Source organism: Lytechinus variegatus, chromosome 3 (assembly GCF_018143015.1).
Source record: "Lytechinus variegatus isolate NC3 chromosome 3, Lvar_3.0, whole genome shotgun sequence".
In the NCBI taxonomy this organism is placed as follows: Eukaryota; Metazoa; Echinodermata; class Echinoidea; order Temnopleuroida; family Toxopneustidae; genus Lytechinus; species Lytechinus variegatus.
The window spans coordinates 18,669,803-18,696,511 of NC_054742.1; the positions used below are offsets into that span (position 1 = coordinate 18,669,803).

The following is a 26,709-nucleotide window of genomic DNA, read 5'->3' on the forward strand; positions in this document are numbered from 1 at the left end:
GCCAAAATGTGCCCCCCCCCCCATCGGAAAATCCTGGATCCTCCCTGGTCACAAATATTAAAATTTCGAAAATAGTTGTTCATTTCGAATTTACCGTAATTTTTAACGATAAATCCCTAGCTACTTGCTGCGCGAGTTTCCACTGCAAATTTTACTGTTTACAGTAATACGTGCATGGGCTACTACAGTATTTGACCGTTAAATTGTGTCTTTCGTAAATTCCATGTTATTTCACCATTAAAGGGGGGATCTAGATTCACTGAATAATTTTTCGGTGAAATATACGGTACTTTTAACTGTGTATTCTGCAAGTCTGGTTATAACGTTAAAGTGATAATTTCATCACTGTCTCTTGTCTAACCTTTTTTGAAATTTACTTGTATTATTTTGCTTTAACTATATTCACACCTTGACAAAGTATGAACGCGAAAATATATTATCAGTACTATGAATAAAACGACATCTTCCTATTATTATTAATGTGACGACCGCGTATTGCAGCACAAGCATATATGATTATTATGACATAACGAAAATATTCTTTAATCAAGTTTTAATCCAGTTTTACAAATTTTATGGTCTATATATATTCATGTATATGAACGTTTATCTTATCATCAGTTTGACTTACTGTCTTGATTCTTACTTTGGCTGTTTACATGATGTAATGTCTTAAACAACCAAAGCAACTAAACGATATAAATTCCCTTCAATATTTTCAAAGCCTTTATCATTATCATTCCTGTTCAAATGAAGAAGGGCCATATCAACATACAGTGTAAAAAGACCACATTCTTACGGGGAAACCGTGTTTATTTCCTGTCCAATTTAACGGTGAAAATAATTTAAAATTTACGAAAGACCCAATTCAATGGTGAATATACTGTAAAAGCCTCAACATGTTAAAGTATTCCGTAACCTAAAACTGACAGGAATTAACCGGGGTTTTTTTAGCGATAAATCCCTGGCTACTCGCCGCGCAATTTCAGTTTCCACCATAAATTTTACCGTGTACAGTATGTTGTCTATATATTACAATATTTTGACCGTTAAACATAATTTCTTTCCGGCTGCTACCGTTTCGGTATGATACTTTATTTATGTCTATGTTTGATTCATGTCACGTTTGTACTATTTATACTGACAAAATAAATGGAATTGAATTGAATTGTGTAGGCTTACAGAGTGTATTTGGATCTGGTACCATACCGTAAACATCTCGCAAAGTTACAGATAAGCTAATAACGTTTATGTCTTCAATAAAAGGGTGCAAAACCTGGTGTTTTTTACTGCTTATTTTCATTTTTATAATATCATTTAATAAGTCTATTTTCAATGATTTTTTTACATAATTTTCAAACTCCCACACTCAAGCACATCTGATTAATCATATACACGTCCAAAGATTTCACAAACACATACCTTCATCATCAACACAATCACCCACACACATTCACCCCCTACACACACCGTATTGAATAGTTCTCAAATTATTTGCATTTTAGAATGATAATTCTTGTTCACATTTTGGAAGTGTTGCTATAGGGAACTTTGATTTGTTATCGTTCTCTATATTTATTTCTTTCCCAACATAAAATAGATAATGTACGTTTTTACTGTAAACACCATGTATGTAGTCCTGAAAAGGACTGTTTGTCATTCTTTCTTGATTGTATAAAATAAAGTTGCCATAGCTGTTGTGCATGTATGATTTCTCTTATATATATATATGTATATAATATTTCATTGATGCATGCGAATGAATAAAACCGCATTATCATTATTTTTTTTTTATACTATGATGTTATTCTGATAAGTTATGATATAGGTAGATTTTTTGAGCTGTATAGCCTAAATTTGATTATGTACGCGGGTTGGTTTGCCTTTATTAGATATAGGAATCTCAGGATAATAATCATGATATTTCAGAAAGGTTGATAACCGGATCATTGAGATGAATATCTAGGTATATGAAGGATTTTTTGTTGTCTATTACCTTTATATTAAAGTGAATTGACCTGGTCACAGGTAATGAACAATAAATGACCCAAGTCATAGTCATAGGTATGCTTTTTCGATATTTTCAATTAATATTACATGTTTACGTCTGTATTTAAGCAGATTTTGATTGACTGACCAATATACCACTAGGTTAAATATTACTAGAATGTAATTATTATTAATTGCCCGTGAAATGGGAGTGTCATTCGGTATCCTTTGTAATTAAATTTCTATTGATCCACATGAGGAAAAATAATCAAAAATACTATTGGATTTACTTGCACGGTGACTATTTCCCCCCGATGAAAGTCTTGAATTTTAATAAAAAGAAATGCTATTGTATAAGGAAGGCAATTTTTTTTCATCTGAGAGGCAGGGAGAATACAAAACCTAATACGAAAATATATTAATCTGGGACAGATTTGATACCTCATGAAAATTAACTCTTTGTATCTATTCCTTCATATTTTGATTAATCGTAATTTATTTTCGTTGTAGTAATTTTAGTGAGATGAATGCCTTGTCATAGAGCGCTTCTATACTTAGATTAGCTTTTTGTGACATTCATTATTATGATTATATTCTTCTTCTATATGTCCAGAACACTGATAAACATAACCAGTAATATCTACATTAAAAGCAGAGAAGGGTAATGCCTAGACTTGCATTGTTAAGGAACTGAATATACAACATGAAAGATTCTTTTAACATATGAAAATTTGACTTAAACAAGTAAATCTATACATATAAAAAGGAGACAAATTTTCTTTGTAAATTGCTAAAAACATCTTACATTTCGTCGATAACATGTATAAATTAGCAGTTTTACATATATCTATCATAATTATGAAAAGAAAATTCCTCTATAGGCCTACATAATCGCAGAAATATAACATCTGAAGTTGATATCAAATTCTATACAATATTATTAAATACATAGAATTACCTAGAAAACGATGAAATAGCATCGGGGAACATTTTGTACAGGGGTAAAGCGGAATAAATACATGGACTATATTGAAAGCAAGTAATATGACATGACATTACACAAAATATCGAGAGTTCTCGCATGTTCGTTTGACCGCCATAATAAACCAAACAATATTCACAGTATGACGACTTGGTTCATTTTTCATAGTTTGATACTCTATAAGAGATGATGTAATTACTGTAGAGGAAGAATATGCAAGTTTCATCACCCTCATGACTGCAACGATAGTTATAATAAACGTCACTGCATTTAATGCAGCATCAACAACAATGTATGTACAAAGATAAATATTTAAAACTTTTATTCTTCAACAACAACTTTGGCATTCTAAATACACTTTAAATATTTGTTAAGATATGAAATTCTTAACGTGTTATTTGGACGAAACACTCAAAGAAAATAGCCATTGAATTGTTTGTGGTAAGGTAAATAGATAAGATGAGATGTGGTAAAAACAATGTGATTTTTACCTAAAAACATGAATTTGTTATACCTGTCCCTTTTTTTAATGACCGTAAGCATATGATATTGCTTTTCTATTGGTCATTTTGCGATGCTCTTATAATGGATAGAGATCCACATTATATACTTGCATATTGGATGTATATATTCAGTCTTCCTATAACATTATCTTATTTCCGATATATTGGCCTATCTAAACAGTGGCTTAGGCCAACATTTATGACTACCTTATTCTTACCCCATAATTCCCGTCAACAGCAAACATACAACAATGAGTCACAAAATAAAACAAATCATTTGTTTGCACCCGCTCTCACTCTAAGTTCCAGCCAGTTGGTCAAGTGATGTGAAGTGGTTTTTATTGTCCCAACTGTTGAGAAAGGGGGTCAACCTATACATCAAAGCCTGGAAATAATCTATCACTCATGACGTATTTACCGAGTTTGTAGAGTCCTTGGGTGTACCAATGCACCCTTTGCTCTTGTCCTGTATCAGTATCTGTGATACCAAGCATATGACTGATGTAGGTGTACCATCGGATAGGAGCGAATGATGCGTGTGCGACCCATTCGTCACGCATGACTGCATACGATGATACCGCTACGCCGTCTATGACCAAAGATCCTTGCCTGGTCACTGGAGCCACTGCCGTACGACCTAACCTCGTAGTTACACTGACCACTTTCATCGGCCTTACCCCCCTGTCATGGTTCTGTGCTGTTGTATATACAAATTGATTAGTCCGAACTTCACTAGCAAACACAGCTCTGCTTTGGTCGAAGTTTGATTCCCTTTCTGACATGTAAATCAAATGCTGTGGCGTTAGCTGTACTATTGTTTTGTCTTCAGTCTCTATTACATAAAATAATGTACTGTCGTTGAGTTTTCTATGTACTATCATGATAACATCACTGTAATCCAATTCTCCGTTATTGTTGACCACGGCTACCTCATCACCTACCCTGATGTCCAACATACTTATCATGCGTCCATTCTTAAGGTATGCTTGAGAAAATCCCGGGAAACACCCTCCAGAATTCTTGGCTGCAGCAGATTCTAAGACAAAGAAAATAAGAAATAAGTAGTAGAAATAATGTGATTTTATGGTACATACGTATAAAACAACACATACTTTCGAATAAGAAAATCATATGATATATTGGTCTTATCAGGATACCACATTGATTCTTCCAAGGAAAAACAGTCACCCACCTAGACCCGCATCTACTTTTAACTTAACTAGTTCTTAGTTTCACAATAATTATAAAAGAAACAAAACAGCTAGGTTCTAAGATTACTTCATTATCGATAGTAGCATTCATATGATTATACATCTGTTTTTCTGCCGTTATGAGATTTTCTTAATTACTAGAATCATGATGATTTATATCATCTTTACAATTAGTAATCAATCGATTGGCAAATGATGAGCTAAACAAAAACTGTCTCCGAAATTAACTCGAAATGTACAGCCAGTAATATGATGATGGGGTCACAAAGAGTCAGCCACCTTAGTCCCAAGTGGCCTACCTCCCTGAGACGAAAAAGGACGATAATACCATCTTAGCCCGGACGGGTGTCAGAGAGAACCTCTCCTGGGTTCATGGTGGCACGAGAGCAAATAGTGTCACAAGAAGCAAGTCTAAGGCCACAAGACACACACGCCAATCACATTTTAACAAGAATAGCCCCGATGCCAACCACCCTTTTTAGGTCTTATCGTCATATTTACACGACCTGAAAACACATCCTTTCATTGAAATTTTGGACGAAATACTTTTCCCCCTTTTTTCGAAATGGAAAGGGTAACGACCCGATAAGCTGATTTCAAGGGAGCTGGAGGAAATTTGGGAGCAAAATGTTGATTTTCCTAACCTTTTCATGCAATATTCGTATGAAATTATGGGACTTTGGAAGAATTCAAAATCCACTGAGATTGGCTGACGCCTTCTATTAGTTTTTCGGACACTTTATTGAATCATTTTGAAGATCTAGGTCAAATCTGTAGAGCGGAATATTTAAAGGCTAATGCTAAGGGAAAGGTGCCTACGTTCTTGCTGATTATTATTTTGGCGTTGAATATGATTTAATGATTCATTGTGGCAGCAATGCTCACAGCATCATTATTCCTAATAGGACGTGAAATACACTTAAGTATTTATAAACCCACCTCAGACATTTAAAAAATGACTCAGTAGTGTACAACAGTGAAATATTGGAAGGTCTTCTCCCTCACACAATTTCCACTGGCAGTTGTTTATCCAGCAATATCCGGGTAATGTCATAACGAAAATCCAAATGATTTTTTTTTATATTGGCTAAGTTTTGACATGCAAAAAGATTTTGCTTTTTTCTCACCTGATTTGACTGAACAGTGGACCCATGCTTTACTTTCATAACTGACCCAGTCGAATCCAGCTTCTACAGCCAAGCGAGCTAGAGCGCCATACTTATTCTTATCTCTGTCACTGGTTGTGATGTCTACAGCTCTTCCTTCAGCATGAAGTGGTTCTACGTTAGGTTGATCTTCATCCCATGCTTCAACAACACGTAGTTTGATCCCAGGCCATTCATTCATTACACTGATAGCTAAAGTGTTCAGTTTGTCTTTGCATCGCTAAAAGATGAAAGTAGAAGAAAACAAACTTAGACGTATTAATGCTATAAATAATAAAACGTAACACCAGGATATAATCAACATCAAGTATCATATCATATTCTAAATACTAAAGCGTTGTTATTACTCTTATTCTAATTTTCACATAAAATTAGACTTGTGCGACGGGTTTACCATTATTATAACCCATTACTACGAAAACAAACGGTTATAACATTAGCTATTAGTTTTCTATAAAAGAAATGCAGTCATCCGAATTTAGAACATAATTAAGGATTTCTTTTTTTTTCATTATTTTGGGTTCCAAACGCAAAGTCTTGAGCACTTAAAAACTTCTAATATTTCACCAGATATTAGAATGCTAATTGTTATATACATTTGAATGTAAAATGGTGTATACAAATTGCATTAATCATCATATTCATCGTCATTATTTGATCATCACCACCACAACTATCCTCAAATCATCATTTGGTAGTTTTCAAAATCAACCTAGGCAGAGGCGGCGTTCCTGGGGGATTTGTTTTTGAAGCACTGTGCCCGTTTTTACGCAAGAAAAATGCCCCTCAAGAACTGTACAGCGTCCTTTTCATCGGAAGAGGACTCGTTTTCGGTATAAGTGCCCTTTCTCGTAAAGTGCCCTTTTTTAAAAGAAATTCCCCCTCATAGACGTGTCCTGCGCCCCTTTCACCTGAGAAGGATCCGTTTTATGCCGTTAGCAAGTGCCCCTTTGCTTTCTTATAGGTGTCCTTTCTCGTATCAGTGCCCCCTTTTACCTAAGAAAGGTGCCCCCAAGAATGTGTTCTGTGCCATTTTCACATGAGAAGGACCTGTTTTATGTGTTAACGAGTTCCCCTTTGCCTTCTCTAGGTGCCTGTTCTTTTTATCAGTTAAGTTGCCTTGAAAAACCACTCTTTTCGTGCCCGATGAGCGCCCGGTTTCTTTATTAAGCGTCGCTCTGCGCGTGTTGCCCCCATCCAGTAAAAAAAATCTGCATGTGGCCATGTTTAAGATAGAGCCCTTTTTGAAATAAAATGTGCCCTTTTCCCTGTACCGCCACTTTCAACTTCGCTCTGTAAATTGGTACTGACAAAAATATCACCTGACTGCTGTGAGGACAGTACTATGGATAAAAAAACCCGGTAGATATTAATTCGCCCTGGGCGTCATGTTTGGTGGATATATGCGCTATTCATCATCCATCATTGTCATCATCATTATTAGGCATATTTGTTATCATTATCGTGATTATCCTCATTTTCAGTCTTACTATAAATATTATTACTGTCTTCAATATAATCAATTGTTACAAAGTAATTTCGACCAGAAAATCGCTTCATCAATTCGATACATTATACACACATTTGATATTATGAAATTTATCCATTGATCATAATTCAGTCTAACGTGAGCAAGTTGATAAATTCAGCGTCTGAACATGTAGTTCGCAGGGGGTGCGGAACCGACTTGAAAGAAGAGAGCTGGGCCGAAGAATTGGGAGAGGGTGGCCTAATAAAACATCAATCAGATGGCCATGTTTAACTTGTATTCTTTTTCAAACGTTTCTTGAAATAAGAAGGGAACGATCTTCCCTCGGGACCGCTGATCGCACCCCGATGTTTCATACACATTCCAAAGAGAAATTGATTTTGGATCAAATAAATTTAAGTCTTTTTTGCATGATTTCAAAAAGACAATTAAATGCATCAAAATTACTTTTTGACATATTGCATCGCTTTGTTAATTTGTTTAATATCTCTTTGACTCATTTCCCCCAAACAATGCCATCATCCTTTTTTTTAGACATCGTAACCTCTGATCACAAGTGAGATTCGCACGATTTGGCGTCCAAAGAGGCTTATTTTTCGTCTTTTCTATATTTCAAATCGACAAAACCACGAAGCAAGCCGCAAAATTACCTCAAGGCTTGACACAATTTTTAAGCCAGTGGAAGTGGTATCAAAGGTAACGAAATTCATACAAATTTGACTGGGGCGGTTTACAACCAATAGAAATTACAATGAATTAACAAATTATCTGTTGACTTAAGACTATCATGAATAAGAAGCATTATTAATCAATGTGAATAGAGAAACATTCCTATAGTGTAGAGTGTCTCTGTAGTCGAGAGATATCTTAATTTCTTATAGTTTAATGTTGTTGTTTTCATTTTTAGCTGTCAGATGAAATTTCTTCGGCTAACAGTAGCCTATCAAGATTACCTTTGACGTGAAACATGAAATCAGGTATCATATATCACCTTTTTCTGGAGTCAAGACAAAACAGTCTTTATTTTGCAGTGATGAACTTTTTCTGATTTGTCAAAGATAGATTCAAATTGACATTAGATTGAGATTGATCTCAAATTGTGTTATTACGTGATAATCTAAAATTATGCTGCACTCGACCCAGGTGAAGAAAATGGGTATCTGGTAGGAATTAATTCCTTGAAATACATGTGCGCTGTATGCACATGCATTTTATTTTGGCTGTCAAGCTAAAGCCAGAATGAAAATATCAAAGTCTTTCGGAAGCGCATAGAGACGTTATAATTGTAATGCAATATGCGATATACAAGAAATGTTATATAATTATTAAGGATAATTAAATCAGACTTTATCAAAATTCTGTAATAAATATTCCAAGAGGTTGTGACTTATTGAACAAAAATGAACAATACAACTGCAAGACATCAGACTTGTGAACTGATGCTTTAAGTAATAAGGTACAACTTTTCTAGACCATTTCAAAGTCAAGTCCCAGTCATGACTCGGTCGACAATCTTATCAATTCCGGCACCCAAGGCTCCCCGGGCAAATAGCGCTGATTAAGACTTGTAAATGAATTCAGGTCTTATAGAAATGGGAAATACTTCAAATTATGTTGCCCCGAGGCTATTTACCCTACTAAATATACTGCTGTAAAACACAGAGTCGGAGGAAAAAGAGAGTCTTCTAAAAGAAATATAGTTAATAAATAAATATCTCAACAAAGTTATCGTGGCCCGTTCTTTTCTGTGATGTTTATGCTTTGTTTATTTATACGACATCGTAGTTATTTCTAAAAATCCAGATTTTTTTTCAATTCTCAGTTTACTTAAATGATACGTATGAATAGGCTTCAATCTGGAGAGCAAAATACACCGATGTAATTTTTTTGTCTTGGTGATTCTGTTATCATCAGTATCATGATTGTTTTGTACTGAATAATTTTATTGCTACTACTGCTAAGCAGAATTTGGCTATGATAGCTTTGGTGGTAATTAGGTTTGTAATATTCTTGTAATACGAGTATAAAGAGGTGTTATAGTATTGTAGGAAATATTGAAATATCAGTGGTATTGTATCACATTTCTGCATTTAGTATAATAGCAGCATCAACAACAACAGCAGCAGTAGAAATAGCGATAGTGGTAATTTAGTAGTTGTATTAATAATAATATGATGGTTGGTGTACCATTACTCTACTACTTATCGTATTATTACTAATCTTAAAATGGTTTAAGTAACATTCTAATTTCATAGTTGTGAATGCATTTCAGTTATCAATAAGAAAAATAAGTCATTTGCCATGACTGCTATTCAATATACAACAACTACTACTACTACTAGAATAATTTAAAAATAATTGTCATTTCCAACCGATATAGCGCTATTCATAATCCTTCAATAAGAGAATTCTATTCTCATTCACCGTCAATTATAGTACATGATCCTAAACCGCTTTAAGTGAAATTCTGATGGTATTCTAAACGTTTCATTATTTGATGATGAGGCATAAAAGTCGTTTAAAATACCTTTTCTGTAACGAATACCAAAACAAAGGTTTTGATGGGGGAAAAATGTTACACAGTTCCATCTTTGTTCAATTGACACTTAAAGTCGGTCCGCTACAGTCTTCTTTCAGCTCTCCGTTGATATGTCATATATTTTTTTTAATCAATCAACCGAATATATCTTGGTATCATAATTAGCCTTATGCATTTAAAAACAAAACACGTTCTTTCTAAATTACTACATTAGCTGCTCATATAACTAGCGAATTTATTTCTTGACTGATTTCATTCTGTTTTCATTCTAAAACTTGCATGTTTAAAGAAATATCAAAGTCTAAATTCATCATACTTCCATAATCATCATCAACCCGATTGATGAATAGATGTCGAATTTTTTTGTAGATTTCTTAAATGCAATCACTGAATTTGTAATATCAACTTTCAAAGGGTTTTTTAAAATGAGTTACATTAATATAATAATATCTCAACATTTCACTCTTACGTTTGTATTCTCATTTGGGGTTTTATATATATTTACAATATATACATATGTAACATTTTTAAATTAATCAACCGAATATATCTTGGTATCATAATTAGCTGATACATTTAAAAACAAAACACGTTCTTTCTAAATAAGACTGTAGCGGACCGACTGTAAGTGTCAATTGAACAAAGATGGAACTGTGTAACAATTTTTTTACATCAAAACCTTTGTTTTGCTATTCGTTACAGAAAAGGTATTTTCAACGACTTTCATGCTTCATCATCAATATATATACATATATATATATATATATATATATATATATATATATATATATATATATATATAGAAGGGTGTGTGTGTATATGTGTATCCCCTTGCCCCAATGTCTGGGAGATCGCCTCAAGTTCGTGCGTGAAACCGCAGGTAGCAGACGTTCAACCAATTGAGAATACAAACGTAAGAGTGAAATGTTGAGATAATACTATATTAATATTACTCACATTTTAAATGATTATTCCAAAGCTTTATTCAGACTTTAAACTCCCTATAAATGAGCTTATATAGATCTTCCTTTTTACCACAACGAAATTTCAAACTGGAATGTTTCATTAATAAATTGCAGCATTTTAGTTACAAACACACAGTTGCTCACACATGTACACCCACACACACCCCCCCACACACACACACACCCGTTTTATAGCTCCTTCTTCCCCTTTCCTTTCAGATTATTGTTTAAACAATGCGTTAGAAATGAGTGTAAAGTGTGTCAATCCAAACTTTTTTTTCAATGTAATATATTGATGAGTAGGATGTTAAAATAGGATTTTATTAATATTTGAGCAATTTCTCTTTTTACAGAGTATGGCAAATATTTTTTCCCTCATCCCCTCTACAAAACATTTTAAGTGTTGTCACCACTGGGATGGAAGTTTGCAAACATAAAAAGAAAACCTTGGAAGCACACATTAATGACATAAAGATGCATGACACTGAAGACAGACTTTCAAAATATATTTTTGGGTCATGAATGTTCGTGCTTGCTCCACCGTTGTAGCTGTTTTAACACCAGATGTAATTCCCAAGTGCCTTGCCGATTATTTGAAGCTAGGTGTGATCTTTTAAAAGTCAATAGTGGGTACTCCGGTACTAAACACAGAAACCCTTCACAATTATTCCATTAAATACCAAGGAGAAAAGAAATATAGGTCCACCTTACGAGACAGAGATTAAGTGATAAACTGTGTACTTGAACGTGATCGAGTGGAGGCAGAGATAGCAGAGGAATACCCGAAAAGAAAAACGCACATGCATTTTATAAAAGAGGAGTAAATACACACTCAAAATCGTTAAATGGTTTTTGAGTGTCTTTTCTCTTCACAAACCAACAAGTTCAACAGCCTGGATATGTCAACAGGCAGAGATTTATTTTATTCTCGGTCAGTCTCTAATGTACACTACTTTATGGATTATACAAATTGTGATGTCGTGTACGAGGTTTTTTTCTTTCTTGGGCGAGGTTGTGGAAAGGAGCCGCCACTATGACCAGGGCGCGGTACCTTCAAACGCAGAACACGTTCAGCTGCCAATATTTTGCCGAAAATGCACGAAATTGCACACACGCAACAGGTGTTCTGGGAGATACGCTCTTTGTATTGTAGATTTGTAATAAAGTACATACAAACTAATTTCTTTCCTTAACATTCAGTAAATATTACACAATTCCAAATTAAAACTAATCAAAATGGCAAAGTCCGAAACAATGAAACTCATGATCGCCAAGGGCCCACACCCTGAAAAATTGATGGATTGATTGATTTAATGATTTTATTGAATATTTCCAACCTCGTAGTTCAGAGACTGAATTGTAATAGTTGAAAAGATAAAGATCAATAATACAACAGTTATGCTTGGTTCAAGTAATGAATATTTAAAAGAAAATATTCGTATATTAGAATATATTATCGAGATTGATATTGCGATTGATATTGAATTGAAATAATCTTATTAAATTCTCTAGTTTCATATCTGGCAAAAATCCATTATTGCTATAACATGTATAATGTCAACTGAAAATAGTTCAAAGCTAAATAACATGTATGTTTATTAAAGTGACTGTATATCAGAAGCTTACGCGAAAGTTGTGTGAAAATTAACTCGTGAGACAGGCTTTTTACTAATATGTTATCAAATAAACGTTATTGTTCATGTTTTATCTAAAGTAGAGTATATCGTCGGCCTTATGCCAAAAGGGCCTTAACCCGATTTTAGGGGTTCTGAATATTTTATAATAAATTTAACACATTTCATTTTAAACTTAATAACTTAACACGTTTATCGAAATTGGCTTCAAAAACAAAAAAAACGACCACAAACTTTTGATTATTAGAGAGGCCAAAACCTTTATAAACGCCATTATCTCGGAATGGCCAAAAGCAGTTAAGGCCCTTTTGGCATAAGGCCGACGATATTCTTACTCATGTCTTTATAGAATATACATCAGGATAAAAAAATGAATAATAGCTCGAAAACAACCCATAGTCAATTCATTTGATATAATTTGACCATTTGATAATTGAATACAATATAACGATGATTTTAAGAACTTCAAGATTAAATATCCTTCAATTTAAAACCTTAAGCAGTACAAGTCAAAAATCACGATCTTTATTTTTTTAGTGAATCATTATGTAAAACAAAATCATAAATATATACATATATATACAACATAATACTGGAATTGACTTTCAAACTTAGATAAACTGCATGTTGAGTGAGTTATTGACCTCAATACATCGAACAAATTTCAAATTACTTCAAAGTTGTTAACTCAAAGGCAGAAAGGTGATTACCAAGGAATAATTGTTGGACACATGCAAACACTAAAAGCTGAGGTAATATCAGACAGTTAGAATGAAATCGCAGAAAAACATTCCCCACCATTTTGTCATCAAAATCCGGAAAGGGGGCCTATTTACGCGCATTTGGGCATTGTAGTGAAGTATTGAGGCAGACGATATTGTATTTTCTGGTTGACTGAAAGCATTGTATCCACACGTCCATTAAAATTTAGACTGTCACTCCAGCACAGGAAAGAAAAACAAATCAAATTGAAAGAACCTCTCTTTCTCTGTGATGATTTCTGAAAATATCCGTAATTTTGGGGTTGTTCACTAGTACTATAATTACAGGAACAGCTTCATAAAAAATATATACAATATATCCATCTTCAATATAATTACTCGATATCTTAGAGATATTATTTGCAAGCCATTGAGTCCATGAATAAAGCACATTTCTCTATATCATTTTTCGTTATAGCCTTTAAACAATCATATTCGAAGTTCCAAATGCATGGAATACATTGAATGCGATAATAGTCATATTGGTGAGGCCAATGGTAGGTCATAAGAGGGTTGTCATTAATCCTGGGAGCATTAACAAGCTGTTTTCATTGGTGTGAACATTTTTAGTAATTACAAAAATATCGTATGAAATAAAAAAATATATTAGTAGTTAGATATGAGTCAGATATGAATGTTTAAATTGAATAATGTAATGTTGATAGGATAAGCTGTTTTTAGTAATCCATTTTACCCATTATGCAAGTCACTGTCTATATTATCTTATCTCATCTACGGCGAAATGTATTACGTTTACAAGAAGTTGCACCAAGAAAAACTACTATCAATAGATGAAAATTATTTTTTTGTTTGTGTTTTATTGAATCAACAATAATCAAGATATAAATGTAAGATGGAAACGATTCGACATAAACAACATGAGCAAACAGATAAAAAAAGATGATAACAATATAATAAGACATGAGCAACTCTGTAATATAAATATTTATTGCTCAAAGTAACACAAAGACCAAAACAGGACTCGTTAATCCTATAAAGCTACGAGTAATTATAATTGTAAGGTGTAAAATGTAAAATAGTTTGAAAAGTAAACAAGTCAGGGATACATATAAACTTTAACATATAAAAGTCTGAAGATTCAACAACGCAGATCCATATCCATTTTCGAAAATATGTAGGAAACTTTTTTGTATATGCTACATTATTTTTAACTTCTTTTGTTTCTTGAGAAAAGATATCAAATCAATAATATTGGGTAATTCATTTGATGTTTACAAGTGTAGATATGATATTTCACTAATAAAATAAATAAGTAATAAATCAAATTTTTTGTGAAGAGAACATTATTTTCACCGATATATATAATATTATTGTGTGAAACTAATGCAAACGACACCAGGACTTCAGTCACAAGGTCATTTTCAGGTAATATAAGATGACGTAGTCACTGTTAGATTAATGGAATGACATTTGTGGAGGTGATTAATGATTTTACTTTTTTTTGCAGCTGAATATCAACAAATGCAAAATGGACTGTCACCACCTAAGTTGTGATTTAATCAGTGTATGCCGCCGTGTTTATGTCAAACCATTCTTCTATTTAATCATATTTCTTGATTTGATATAAAGAAAAAAAACACTTCGTTTTATTAACAAACTTCACTTCTTGGTATGAAAATGCTTGCCATAATATATACGCCGGTATACGCTGGTTAAGTTGGCGAGTTGGGGCAGTGCTTTAAGGAGAGCATTATACAGTGAATGACTAGTTTTCACCGAGGCTTGTCTGTCTGCAGGTACTTAACACGAACTAGTGGGATTAATCCCTGGATAGGAGAGCAAGCGATGATTACCAACGTTCAAAGACCTGTTTCATGATCAATGTGAACTGTTATACAGATTGATGCTGGAATCACATATCACCTATATAGTCTCTCTTTTAGTCAGGATTTTAATTTATAGAGTGCAACAAATGTACTTACGATTTATTTATAAAACAAACAATGAGTGCCAGTCATTAATTATCAAAAACAATAAATCATATAGGGCTAAGTAGTCATTCAATATCTTATAAAAATATTATTTAAGGCAGTGAGCTGTCTTGTTTTGTCCCAAGTTGAAATTATCAACGTTCTCTATCGTTATTCGTATAGGCCTATAATGTTGTGCTCTTACACTGACAGAAATTTCACTTAAAACATGCATATAATAATAGTTTTGTAATTTTAATCTTTGTTGGGTGCTCCCTCAGATCACATCTTACTTAACTCCTAAGTATCACCCATTGACTGGTTCATAAGATGAATTGAAGAATGTCAAGTGCAGGACCGGCCCCCTTTGCTACGAATAAATACATTACAGCCCACACATTACACAAACACTCCCAACCACTTAACTTCCACGTGAAATCAAGTACAATTTTCAAAGGGTTTTCGTTTAAACAGTGTGCAGTATGTATTCACAGCGACATTCACTTTACCTTTGCACAATGCGTTAGATACAAACTCATGTTTTTGATCCACAATTCACAATAACTGTTTATTCATTTGTTATCTATTATAAAATTTGTAGTTTATATCATTGGCACAAATGAACATTTTATTGAGAACTTCAATATTGTTTTGAATCATTTTGGGCATAATGCCAAAATAGATCAATGGATAGAAAATCTTGATATGAATATATTAACAATCACACAATGCGCTCACATACTGACACGCTCTCAATCACATGCGTATACACTCACATGCGCATACACCCACGAACACTCACCCACGCAAATGATATACATTTGAATTACGCTTTTTCGATACAACACTAATGCGAAGTTTGTGAAAAACAATATTACATTGTTTCTAAAATGACTCAGATGGGGAACATTATTGTATATTATATCGATGATATTTGGGGTTTTTCAAAGTTTTGTGTGCTTGTTCGTGTAACTATTTTTTACTTAACAGGTATAACCATTGTGATTTTTATCATTTCTACATAACATCACTAAAGAAATCATGCCTATTATATACATGCTCTAGACTCCAACATTGAACTCATCATGCGAGTGTTTTGTTACTACCACATGTAAGCATTTTATCACTTCCATGTCACAATTAACGACCAGTGTTTCAAGTGTAAAGTCCGACTTTGTTTACTGTTTGACCTATTTAAAGTCTTTTGAGCAAACAGTTTTATTTCAGAGGGCAAATGCTTCTTTTTATCACCTACATTAATCCCCAGCGTGTCAAACTGGCCGATCCTATATATATTCTTAACACGTTTGATAGTATTCGACAATTAAATTCTAATGGAAACTTTGTAAGATTATAAAATCAATGTTAGACATTAGCAGAGGAAGGAATTTAAGGTAATAATTTGACGTTGAAATATTGACAGCGGAATGTAGATATTTGTTGAATGTGGCGGTTCTTAATACAGCGCGTCCCGAAAAAACATGTCCCTCAGACATACAGCTTAATTCAAATTAGAAAATACTATGAAAATTCAATTTGTCTCGCTATAGTGGTTTTTACTACGCATTTTGTCATGTAGCAGTGGTGCATTTCAGTCCATTTGAAGTTTGCAACTCTGCTGTAACTCTGCACTGTCTCTAAGTCCCATTAAAATATTCAGGATCCGAGCATAGACCTGACTTATCCACGATCTGACCAAGCTCATCAAATCACTAACGTGAGCACATTCAGAAGGGCAAAAAACATCCGGTATGAAGTTTCTGTGATGGTAGATAGTGAATCAGTGCTTAATCTAACTAAAAATATGCATAATGGAGGAGTACATAATAACCTGGACATTAAAGGGCAAATCACAACTGAATCACCCTTTGTGAAAATGAGCACTAGAAGTGGAAATGAATTCAAATAGGTAAATAAACTTGACAAATCAAAAAAACGGAAATTAAAACTAAACTTCAATTGGTTAAATATTCAAATATAAGAGAAAACTTGAATTGGGATCTGAACAGGCATAGCATATTATACCCATTAGCAACTTAGAATGGACTGGCACTGGTAATTTGTCTTGCCCTTCTCAACATGTTCAAGGTTGTGATTTGATGAGCCTGGTTAGATCCTGAAAATTTCCTTTGTTAGATCAGGGAACTCCCTGGTCAGATTTCTGATGACCCAAGGGGCTGATATAATAGCCACTGCAGAACATACATTAGTGTCGCATACAAACTAATAATTTTGTATTTATCGAAGTTAGAACATGAACTTAACTTCTTGTTTCTTTGCATTCATTAAGAATGATACCTGATTTCTTAATTAATTCAACCGTAAAGAGGGACAATTTGGCGTGTTTGGGGGGGGGGGCGCTGTATAAATTCTTCTAACATGTCTAAGTGTAGTATTATTGTTCGAGACTAGACATTCTTCTAAAAGATACTTCACAATTTTTCGGACTACTGGAACATTGTGACTTACCAACATATTTAAATGGATAGCAAAATATATGGAATAATTGATAACAGTTAATTAGTATTGGCATATAACCAAAACCTACATGCCTAAATAGCATTTACGCAGGTGCGCTTACACATACATTCACACACACCCTCCCATACCTGCACTCACACAACTTTAGTTTAACTTGCCGAATTTTTTTACGTCTTTTGAATGACGTGTATGAAAATACATTTAATGTTACAAATCATGAGTTTACTTTATGAAACTTTTTGAAGTACTACTGTATAAGGAATTGATTGGCATGTTAATCTGGATCGGAACTATAGCTCCTTCTTGGGACATTTTCTTACACCTTACCCATCAACCGGGACGCGTCCCCGGTTGACGCGTCCCGGGGGCGTTTCATCAATATTTTCGTCCGACAAGTTGTCAGATCTGACAACTTTCCTGGATTCTGATTGGTTGAGAAGCACTGTTACTATAGTAACTGTCGGATAAAACAGGACTTGTCGGATAAAACGTCTGACAAGTCCTTTCATGAAACGCTCCCCCGGTTGATGGGTAAAGTGTAAGAAAATGTCCCAAGAAGGAGATATCTACAACCTCACATACCCCTCACACACGCACATTCATGGAATATATATTTCGTTGTGATCCTGCGTTTGAAAATTATATTTACATGAAAACTCGTTTATGTCATTATTCTCATTAATACATTACTTTATCATTTTATTATGTTATCATTATGGATATTATGCTATCTTTTTTACATCTACTGACAGTAAAAAAACATTTATTCTACTACTTTCTTACTACTACTAGTAGTAGTACTACTGCTATACTTCTGCTATAAACTATTACAGCTACTTCTATACTACAACTAAAATATGCCTTGTTTAATGCTTATTGTCTTCTTAAAAGTACATTGCAGAGTACTCCATATGAAATCGAATGACAGAATAGGAAATGATCCTGACATAATTTAATTAAAACTCATCAATTGTACACTGTAGAAAATATTGGGTAAAATTTTAAACAGCACGAGAGTAATTGTGTGTCCAACCAATTTGGGGCAGTATTTTACCCAATACGGGAAGCATATCGTCCAGTAAGGCTACAAAATAAGCAGCAATTACTTTAGAATTGGCAAAATCTTCATCACACTGGATGAATAAAAATGCCATAGAAATGCCCAGTGTTGGTTAGACATATAATTACCCCATGGGGCATTTTTACCCAATATTTTTTTAGAGTGTACACCATTACGATATTCATGTTTCTTAATATAGGGGGACCAATACGAGAATTAAAAATTAATGTAACACGGCCTTTTTCTCTATCTGGTGAGTATAGGGGGAAATGAAATCATCTACTTCAATTTAACATGCAAGATACATTTTGATTCAAGATCTATTATATATAGATCATGTAAATAGACGGTTCTATATCTACCTAAATGCCTATAACTATGATAATTATTATTTCCATCAGCAATATATTCATCCACATCGTGCAGCACTATACCCAGGTGAGTTAATTGGGTACCGGAAGAAAGTAATTCTTCAAAAAAAAGTGAGCACCAACAAGCGCCTTGAGCACTTAACAATGCAGATAAGCGTGAAATACGAACTCTCTGTAATATTATTTGAGAAGAAGGTAGTAAAGCAGCAGAAGGAGTAATAATAGCGGTAGTAGACCATTTTAGCAGTCAGTTCGCAGACGCAGAGAATCTTTTGTCAAAACCCTTTATTACTAAGCAGCCTTTGTCGAAAATCAGTGAATCAAGACAATAGTGTCGTCCTGGACTTTGGACAAACGACAAATCTGTAATTTGAAGGGCATTTTAAATAGATTCTGAACGTTGCAGAAAACGTCTGTGAAGTGGATGCTAAAATGCGCTAGTGAAGTAGAAGCAGCAGCATAAATAATGTGTTTTTATATTGATCCCGTTGATGATACAACATGTGGGTAACAATGATGTTACCAGCGCAGTTGCATATTATCAATATGTCCATGAACTCTCTTATCACTTTATTCTACTTGACTTTATCTTATTTTCGAGTACAAACTTAGATAAATGGCAAATTATCAAAATAAAATGACAAGAAAGTCCTTCATGACGCCGTATTGACTATGGAGAAGTGTAGTTAAATGTTCAAAGTCTAAAATCTGTAAACAATATAATCCATTGCAAAATATTTCAACGTCGATAATGTTTATGGAAAGTGCCATTGGCATATGATTACATAGATCCCAAACATCTATATATCTACAATACAAATGAAAACCATGATCATCCAATAAAACACTGAACTCTATAATGGTGTTTACATCTTTTTACAGATATCAATCTTGGTTGAACCAAAGGGGATTTTTTTGTACTTAAAAACATAAAACCAAATTCATCATCTAACAATCACATAACACAAGTTTTCACGATTCTTTATGCTGGATATTTTTGCAAAACCTAAGCAAAATCATACATAATTGAGAGGCTATGTACTAGATATAATTTTGGAAACAATTTCATATTATTAAGATATGAAAACCAAGGAAGAAATTTAAAAAAATTGACAAAAGGGAACAAGGATCATAAATTGCAAATGCTGACAAAATGAATTTAGATTAGTCCACTTCTAAAGCCTTTGAAATTATTCGCGGTTCAATAAGTAATTTAGTTAAGTCCTTATTAGCCTTAGGCTGTTTGGTCTAGACAATTTTTATTTTTAACATGACTTGATATGATTTTGCACGAGTTTGATTCAATCTTGTATTTCAATAGAAATATATATTTACTTTCCTCTTTATATCCCCCTGCATCACTGCATCTGTTATATTTTTGTCTCTATCTCTACTCTGTGTGGATTATACATTTCCAAACTGGTGTTTTACAAAATATCAATTTCATTAATGATAAAGGTTAACAAGGATTCCCTACTAGTTATCAAGGAATTAGTACTCAATTTTATTGATACCAGCTTTTACCGAGTGTCTTCGGTTAACATTTTTGTTATCATCATAATTATGTTTATCATCATCTCTATTAGTGTTATTATGACAATTATCATCGTCATCATTTTCTTCTTTTTCGTCTTCCACTTATGATCCTGTGTACCTTTTATTTCATTTGACATCATAATCATATTCCATTCTCATCCCTTGTTCTTAAAAACTTATGATTCTACTCTCTCTCTCTTTCATGAAACTGATGCATTCTGTAAAGTAGTGCAATTGTGGTTAAAGACCATGTTCCGTCAGGAAATGCACGCACTTTTCATGCTTTTTGACCTCAAAAAGCTGGAAAATTGTACTAAAAAATGTTCAGTATTTTAACCGTCGAAAATTGTTTTCTTCAACACAGAGGAATCTCCTCCCTCCGTGTCAGAATATACTATTTTCTTTAAGGGATACTCATGTTCTATGTATGTCTGCTATGGATTGTACTCCACTCAATCACTCTAATTACGAGTTTCAAATATCCCGACAAACCCAATTCCTGTTTTCCTTTCATTACTTACGATATTTTCTCCTACGCCATCGTGAATGGAAGATACAATCCCTGCATTATACAACGCCCCAGCATGTACCATTTGAGGCAAACGCACGAACGTTCATCCAAAAAAAAAAAACCGGTAAGAAGATAGTATTTCAGTTCAAACGAACCTGAAATACATTGTACACAATCTCGACATCGAAGCGAAAAGAATCCTGTCAGGCAAGTTCATTTGTGACCAACCTTCAATGATTGCGACTTAGCCAACTTTCGGTCATTTCATTTCCCCTTCATTCATAACTCAATCCAAGATAATAGATTTCTAGATGAGGAATTCGTGAAATTTATAAAATATCCTATGGATAGTCAAGGGAAAATGGAAGAAGAATATGGGCAACATCAGTCTGTAAAAAATACAAGAACTACATGAGAAAATATATATAATGGATTTGAAGGGGCAAATACAGGAGTGTCTTAAACTAACACACAAGAAATCATTCCTTATCCAAAATTAAGGTCTAATTACCCTGCACAATCTCCAAAAATTATCACCATTAACTGTCGCAGAATTTTAGTGCGCTTGTATGTCAAGCCAAAACACAATGGAGCAATTATATCGAAAGATTCCCTATAACCGTGTAACCAGATACTTATCTCTACTCCGTTCAATTGCGATTCAATTAAAGTAGAAGCTTTGGAAGTGATATTAATCTGACTGGCTACCAAATAGTACAAATGAAATATTACTTTCTTGATCAATAAAATATTTAAGCGAATTACTGTTTTCATTACAATTCATTTATAGCGTTTTCTGTATAATTTTGTGAATTATTTCAAATAACAAATAGATTTGATAGACATAGGAGAGACTGTACATTTGAAAAAAAATGTTAGAAGGTGCTCACGAGAAAGCTTGAGAAGTAAACACACAGCAAAAGTGAGGGCACTGTCAAAATTAAGTTCTTTTTGTAAAAGGCCTAACATGAGTGCACCGGCTCTTAATGATAACATGCTTTATAACTTGCCCTTTCGCTGTTTTATAAGTGAATTTTCACACGCCTGTTACAATCATCAAAGTAAAGAAAGGGGAAAATATCAGAAAAGGTCATTTTAGTATTGGTTTCACCTTTTCGTCCCAATGTTATTTTTCTCTTCCTTCCTGCAGGGATAGTGACTGAACGTTAATACTGCCAACAATTTGCTGCAATGACGCCAAACTAAAAGAGCGCGTACGAGGAGCCTGAAGCGATTCACCACTCCAATCTCCGGTTACATTGCCCGCGTTACACGTCCCAATTTTGAATCAAGTTGTTTGGATTTTCGTGCTTTTATTTGCAGTTTTCATTGTCAAGGAACCGCAACAGGAGTTCGAATGGCCCATTAGTTTGAGGTTTTATTCCACCCCCTTGTAACATGCCTCAAAGCAGGAGAAATTTAGAGACAGACAACAAAAAAATGAAGAGGGCGAGAAAAGAATAAAATGATTTTCAAAAAGGACTGGGAAATTCAACCGATGAAATCGTCTCAAATACTGCTATTTTCTTTTCTATTCAACTTTGTCGTCTTTTGATCGGTATGAGAAGTTTTTCAAGTGCAAGTGGGAAACTCACAATAGAAGCAACATTCAGACGATCCTTGCACCCATTTCAATTGAATACTAGGTCACCAGGGAGCGTTCTCACAATATTCGTCTCATCACACTCCTCAACCTATACAGGGTCTTTTAACATGGGAACTCGCTATCACGATTTGCCGCGCTGTAAAATCATACTGACGTGATCAAGTATGAACAAGCCTCTAAGGTTTTGATTTCGCCTGGGTGATATCAAGTGGTGATGTATCACTCAGATGCTAATAAGAGGAAGCCCAATGAAGAGAATGTTGGTTTAAGAAGCTCAAAAGGCTAGGCTGTTATACACTAGAGAGTACACCCCAAGGAAGGTACTTCACCCACCCTAAACTCCCCGCATAATGACAGAGCTTTAAACGGAACAATGGATTGGGCTTGGAGAAGCAGGCAAAATATTTTGACATCTTGATTTCCATAAACTGTGTGCCCATTGCGCGACTCTAACCCATGATCACTTAAGCAAACGTTGACAAGTACAACAAACCATTAGAGTAAGGAGATAAGTCTTACAGACTGGAGTCTGTATACGAATAGAACAACTTTTTTTCACATTCGCAAAAGTGCAGAAGGGGTACTTTTTAAACACTGAAAACACAGAAATGTATTTCACCACCTGAAAAAGCAAATAATTACCTAATCATGCTTTTAGGGAACATATGAGAACATTTTTTTTTAATCCTATCAATTTTAGGAAATTGAATGCCTGAATCATCTGCCGCTAAACACAACCATCCGAAATTGATCAAAAGTAAACAGTCATTAAATCGTTTGATCAGCAGACTTTATACGTTACATATTAGGTATCTGGGAGAAATCGGATTTTGACCTATAAGCCATACGTTACACGTTAGATATCCAGATATTACTATACTGTGTATATTATAATAAATGGTAAAATCAGTTGTAATGTATGTGCGATATTCTCTTCGTCAAAGTGTTAAAAGGTCTACTGAACCAGGCCTGTCAATATACAACAATGCTATTTTTCAATATTAGGGCATATAACAACAATGAATGATATCAATTATTTGATAAAAAAGCGTACTTGAAAATACAGGAAAATGACATCAGTATAATAATAGGAAATTAGACATTTAGATGAGCAAAAAGCTGATATCTACGTATTACAATAGTTCAATTACAGAAGTAAAATACAAACCCCGGGTGAACATTAGCTCTCAAAAATTTGTAAGGAATTTATGATTGTGGCACATGGGACTAGATTGGCTTATATTTACGGTTTTGGTAAAAGGCGTTGTATTAAATGGCGTCTAGAAGAGCGCCTAGCCTTAAGCACCACCATGCATTAACCCACAAATATAATTGATGCTGTATCATTAATCTTTTCGCCGCTGAATTTCTTGCGTTGAGTTAATCGTCTATGAGGCTATTTTTGCGAGTCACAAAATATGAAAATAAGCCTGTGATGCTTTAATTTTATCTCTTTGAATTTTCTAAGTTTTAGCCAGGGTTTATTCCTTTTTAATGATAATGCATTAATACAAATGTCCATCATATACAATATTGTCAATTTATTCATATCTTTATCTATGACTCTTATTAGACTTTGAACATTTTATAATTATGTAGGAGCTTAAAGTTCAGGTTGACATAAACAAGGGAAACTTACCTGTGTCATGAGTCGATCAGCACCAGTGCCTTCTTCATCCTTAAAAACAATATCATCATTATTGTTTGGAGAAAGTTTGCTGAATCGTTCATCGTCCCTGTCGATTCTACCTTCAGGAGGCCCACTGGCACCAAATGTGTCTTCTGATATATTGGGAACTTTTTGCTTATATTGTAAAGGAGTCCTGTTCCGGGGCCGATGTGAAGTCTTACCGGACCGGCCCGGGTGACAGGCTTGTGTCAATGCGATGAGACACAACGCTGTGGTAATTTGTACCGTCAGCCACTTTACCATGTCCGCATGAACCATGTTCGTCAGAGAATATCCCTGAGCTTTCAAAATTGATCCACTTGCTCAACTTCCGATATCTCGTGGATTTACATTCCCTTTCCCTACCAAGAGCCTCATCGAAAATCGACAGTTTGAGCGACCCTGATAAGTTTACCTAAATTCAGAGCTTCATCATAATTATGATTCATCCACTAATTTTTTTCCTGAACTTTTTGAAGTTTTTGGCAAAACTATTTCAAAATGAATTCAAGTGGTATTCAAAGTCATGAACGCTATTTTGACATCTACGCAAGACTCTTGGGTCGAAGTTTCCACCTCTTTATCCGCAAAATGTGTGACCGCTTCAACCATTCCATCTACCTTTTTATTCAGTCTGTCACAAATACATTAAAAAATGCCTGAGCAATTCGAAGTCGAAGGACGGAGGGAGAAAGAGAGAGAGAGAAAGAAGAGAGCATACAAAACACACAAGCGATGTAGGGTCGCACGTTGATTGGTTGAAAATCAGCCGTATCCAAATTGTTTAATCAGCACCGTTAAGGGTATACTCCTCAGACGAAGGTGGTTGCTAGCACTCTATGAAATAGGCAACCTGTTCACTCAATTCTCTCAACGACCCCACCCGCAATGAGAACGACAAAATGTCAACTTTCCATCTACGGATTTTCAATTCTGAATGTTTCAAAGCAAGTCATTTACCCTTTTTACGATTGTTTTAGGGTTTAGTCCCCGAGTCCTTGCAAAAAAACCCACGTGTTCCATTAATATCCAGTGTCAAATAGCCCTTGCTGTGAGTGATGTATCATCACTCTAATCCAAACCAGTGATCGATATTCACGACCGATAACATTCTTCGGACGATAGTTGTATTGCGCACAAGCTCTTTGGGTAAAGCACATCAGTGAATCAGAGAAACGGATGAGTTCACAAACAGTTCAACGCCAGTGTCCCCATTTCTCCTCATATTGACGCCAAAAGCATCATCTCTGTCACCATCCGGACGAATGTAGAATAAAAAAAGAAAAGGACAGAGAGTGGTGAAGTAAGATAAATGATTGTAGGTTGTTGCAATACAAGGCCCTTCCAGCAAAATTTTTTACTGCCTCTTATTAAGTAAAAACTATCAGATCTTGGTCTTATGATTTAACTCTAAAAACAGATGCGATGAATACATCAACATATATCTCAAAATACATTTTCAATCCAAACAGTTTTGATGATTTAAAAACAAAAACATCATTATATCTTTCTCAATATAGTAAGTCATCTGACTTTAATATCTATAAGAATGTATGACAAAAATTAATAACAGCAACGTCATGCAAATATTCTCGATCTACGACTGATATCATTTGATCATATTTATAAACAGAAATTAAGTATATCTGCAATATGTGATATAGGAAGTGTATTTTTATTCCAACATTAGTCACTGGTGCATAGACTGTGACTTGGGGGCACTTACCCCTCTCCCACCCCGCGCCCAAGGAAAACAAATGATATGTTGCAATTCATGTTGCAAATTTGTTTGCATTATATAGTTTTATACTTGAAAAAAGTTAAACCTTGTATATTTATGCAAATATTATATAAGAAAATCTTTATGACTGACTAACTTCAAGTACAAAATTAAGAGAGTGATTATATCATTCTTTATAGGAATATTAAATTTTTCCTGAAAATTCGCGCTTCATTTTGTTTTTTATTTGTTATTTTGATTTCATTTTATTATAGATAATATGAAATATGTGCAATCGTTTTAACTGCACTTTCTACACCAGCATTCGTTGTTCTGTCATTTTGCTCAGAGTAATTCATACCCGCTTCTCGCTTACTTCCCCCTCTCTTGACCCTTCTCTTTCTTTTCTCTGCCTTTTTGTCGCCCTTCTTCATTTTCGTATTGTGAATTTGTAATGTATGTGTGTTATTCCGTCACCAGCTTTTGCTTTAGAAGAATTACGCCTTCTTGTATTTACAAAGTCAAATATGTTATACATTTAAATGTTTATGACAAATTATTTTTTGAATAATTATATTGAAAAAA

General features: G+C 34.2%; 1 protein-coding gene across 1 annotated transcript; it reads right to left on the reverse strand.

The window, feature by feature from the left end:
* On the reverse strand, window positions 1–25,464 carry LOC445811 (sonic hedgehog). Its single transcript, XM_041602452.1, has 3 exons — window positions 24,375–25,464; window positions 5,813–6,071; window positions 1–4,510 (listed from the first exon to the last, which is right to left on the reverse strand). Exons 1-3 carry the CDS (start codon window positions 24,681–24,683, stop codon window positions 3,846–3,848), a joined length of 1,233 nt encoding a protein of 410 aa, XP_041458386.1. The 5' UTR covers window positions 24,684–25,464; the 3' UTR covers window positions 1–3,845.
* Window positions 25,465–26,709: the final 1,245 nt, after the last annotated feature.

Coding starts and splice junctions, on each gene's coding strand:
- LOC445811 (XM_041602452.1), bottom strand. CDS start 24,683: ATGGTTCATGCGGACATGGTAAAGTGGCTGACGGTACAAATTACCACA. Junction 6,072..24,374: donor CTGATCGACTCATGACACAG/GTAAGTTTCCCT, acceptor TTCATCTTTTAG/CGATGCAAAGACAAACTGAA. Junction 4,511..5,812: donor CCACTGTTCAGTCAAATCAG/GTGAGAAAAAAG, acceptor TCTTTGTCTTAG/AATCTGCTGCAGCCAAGAAT.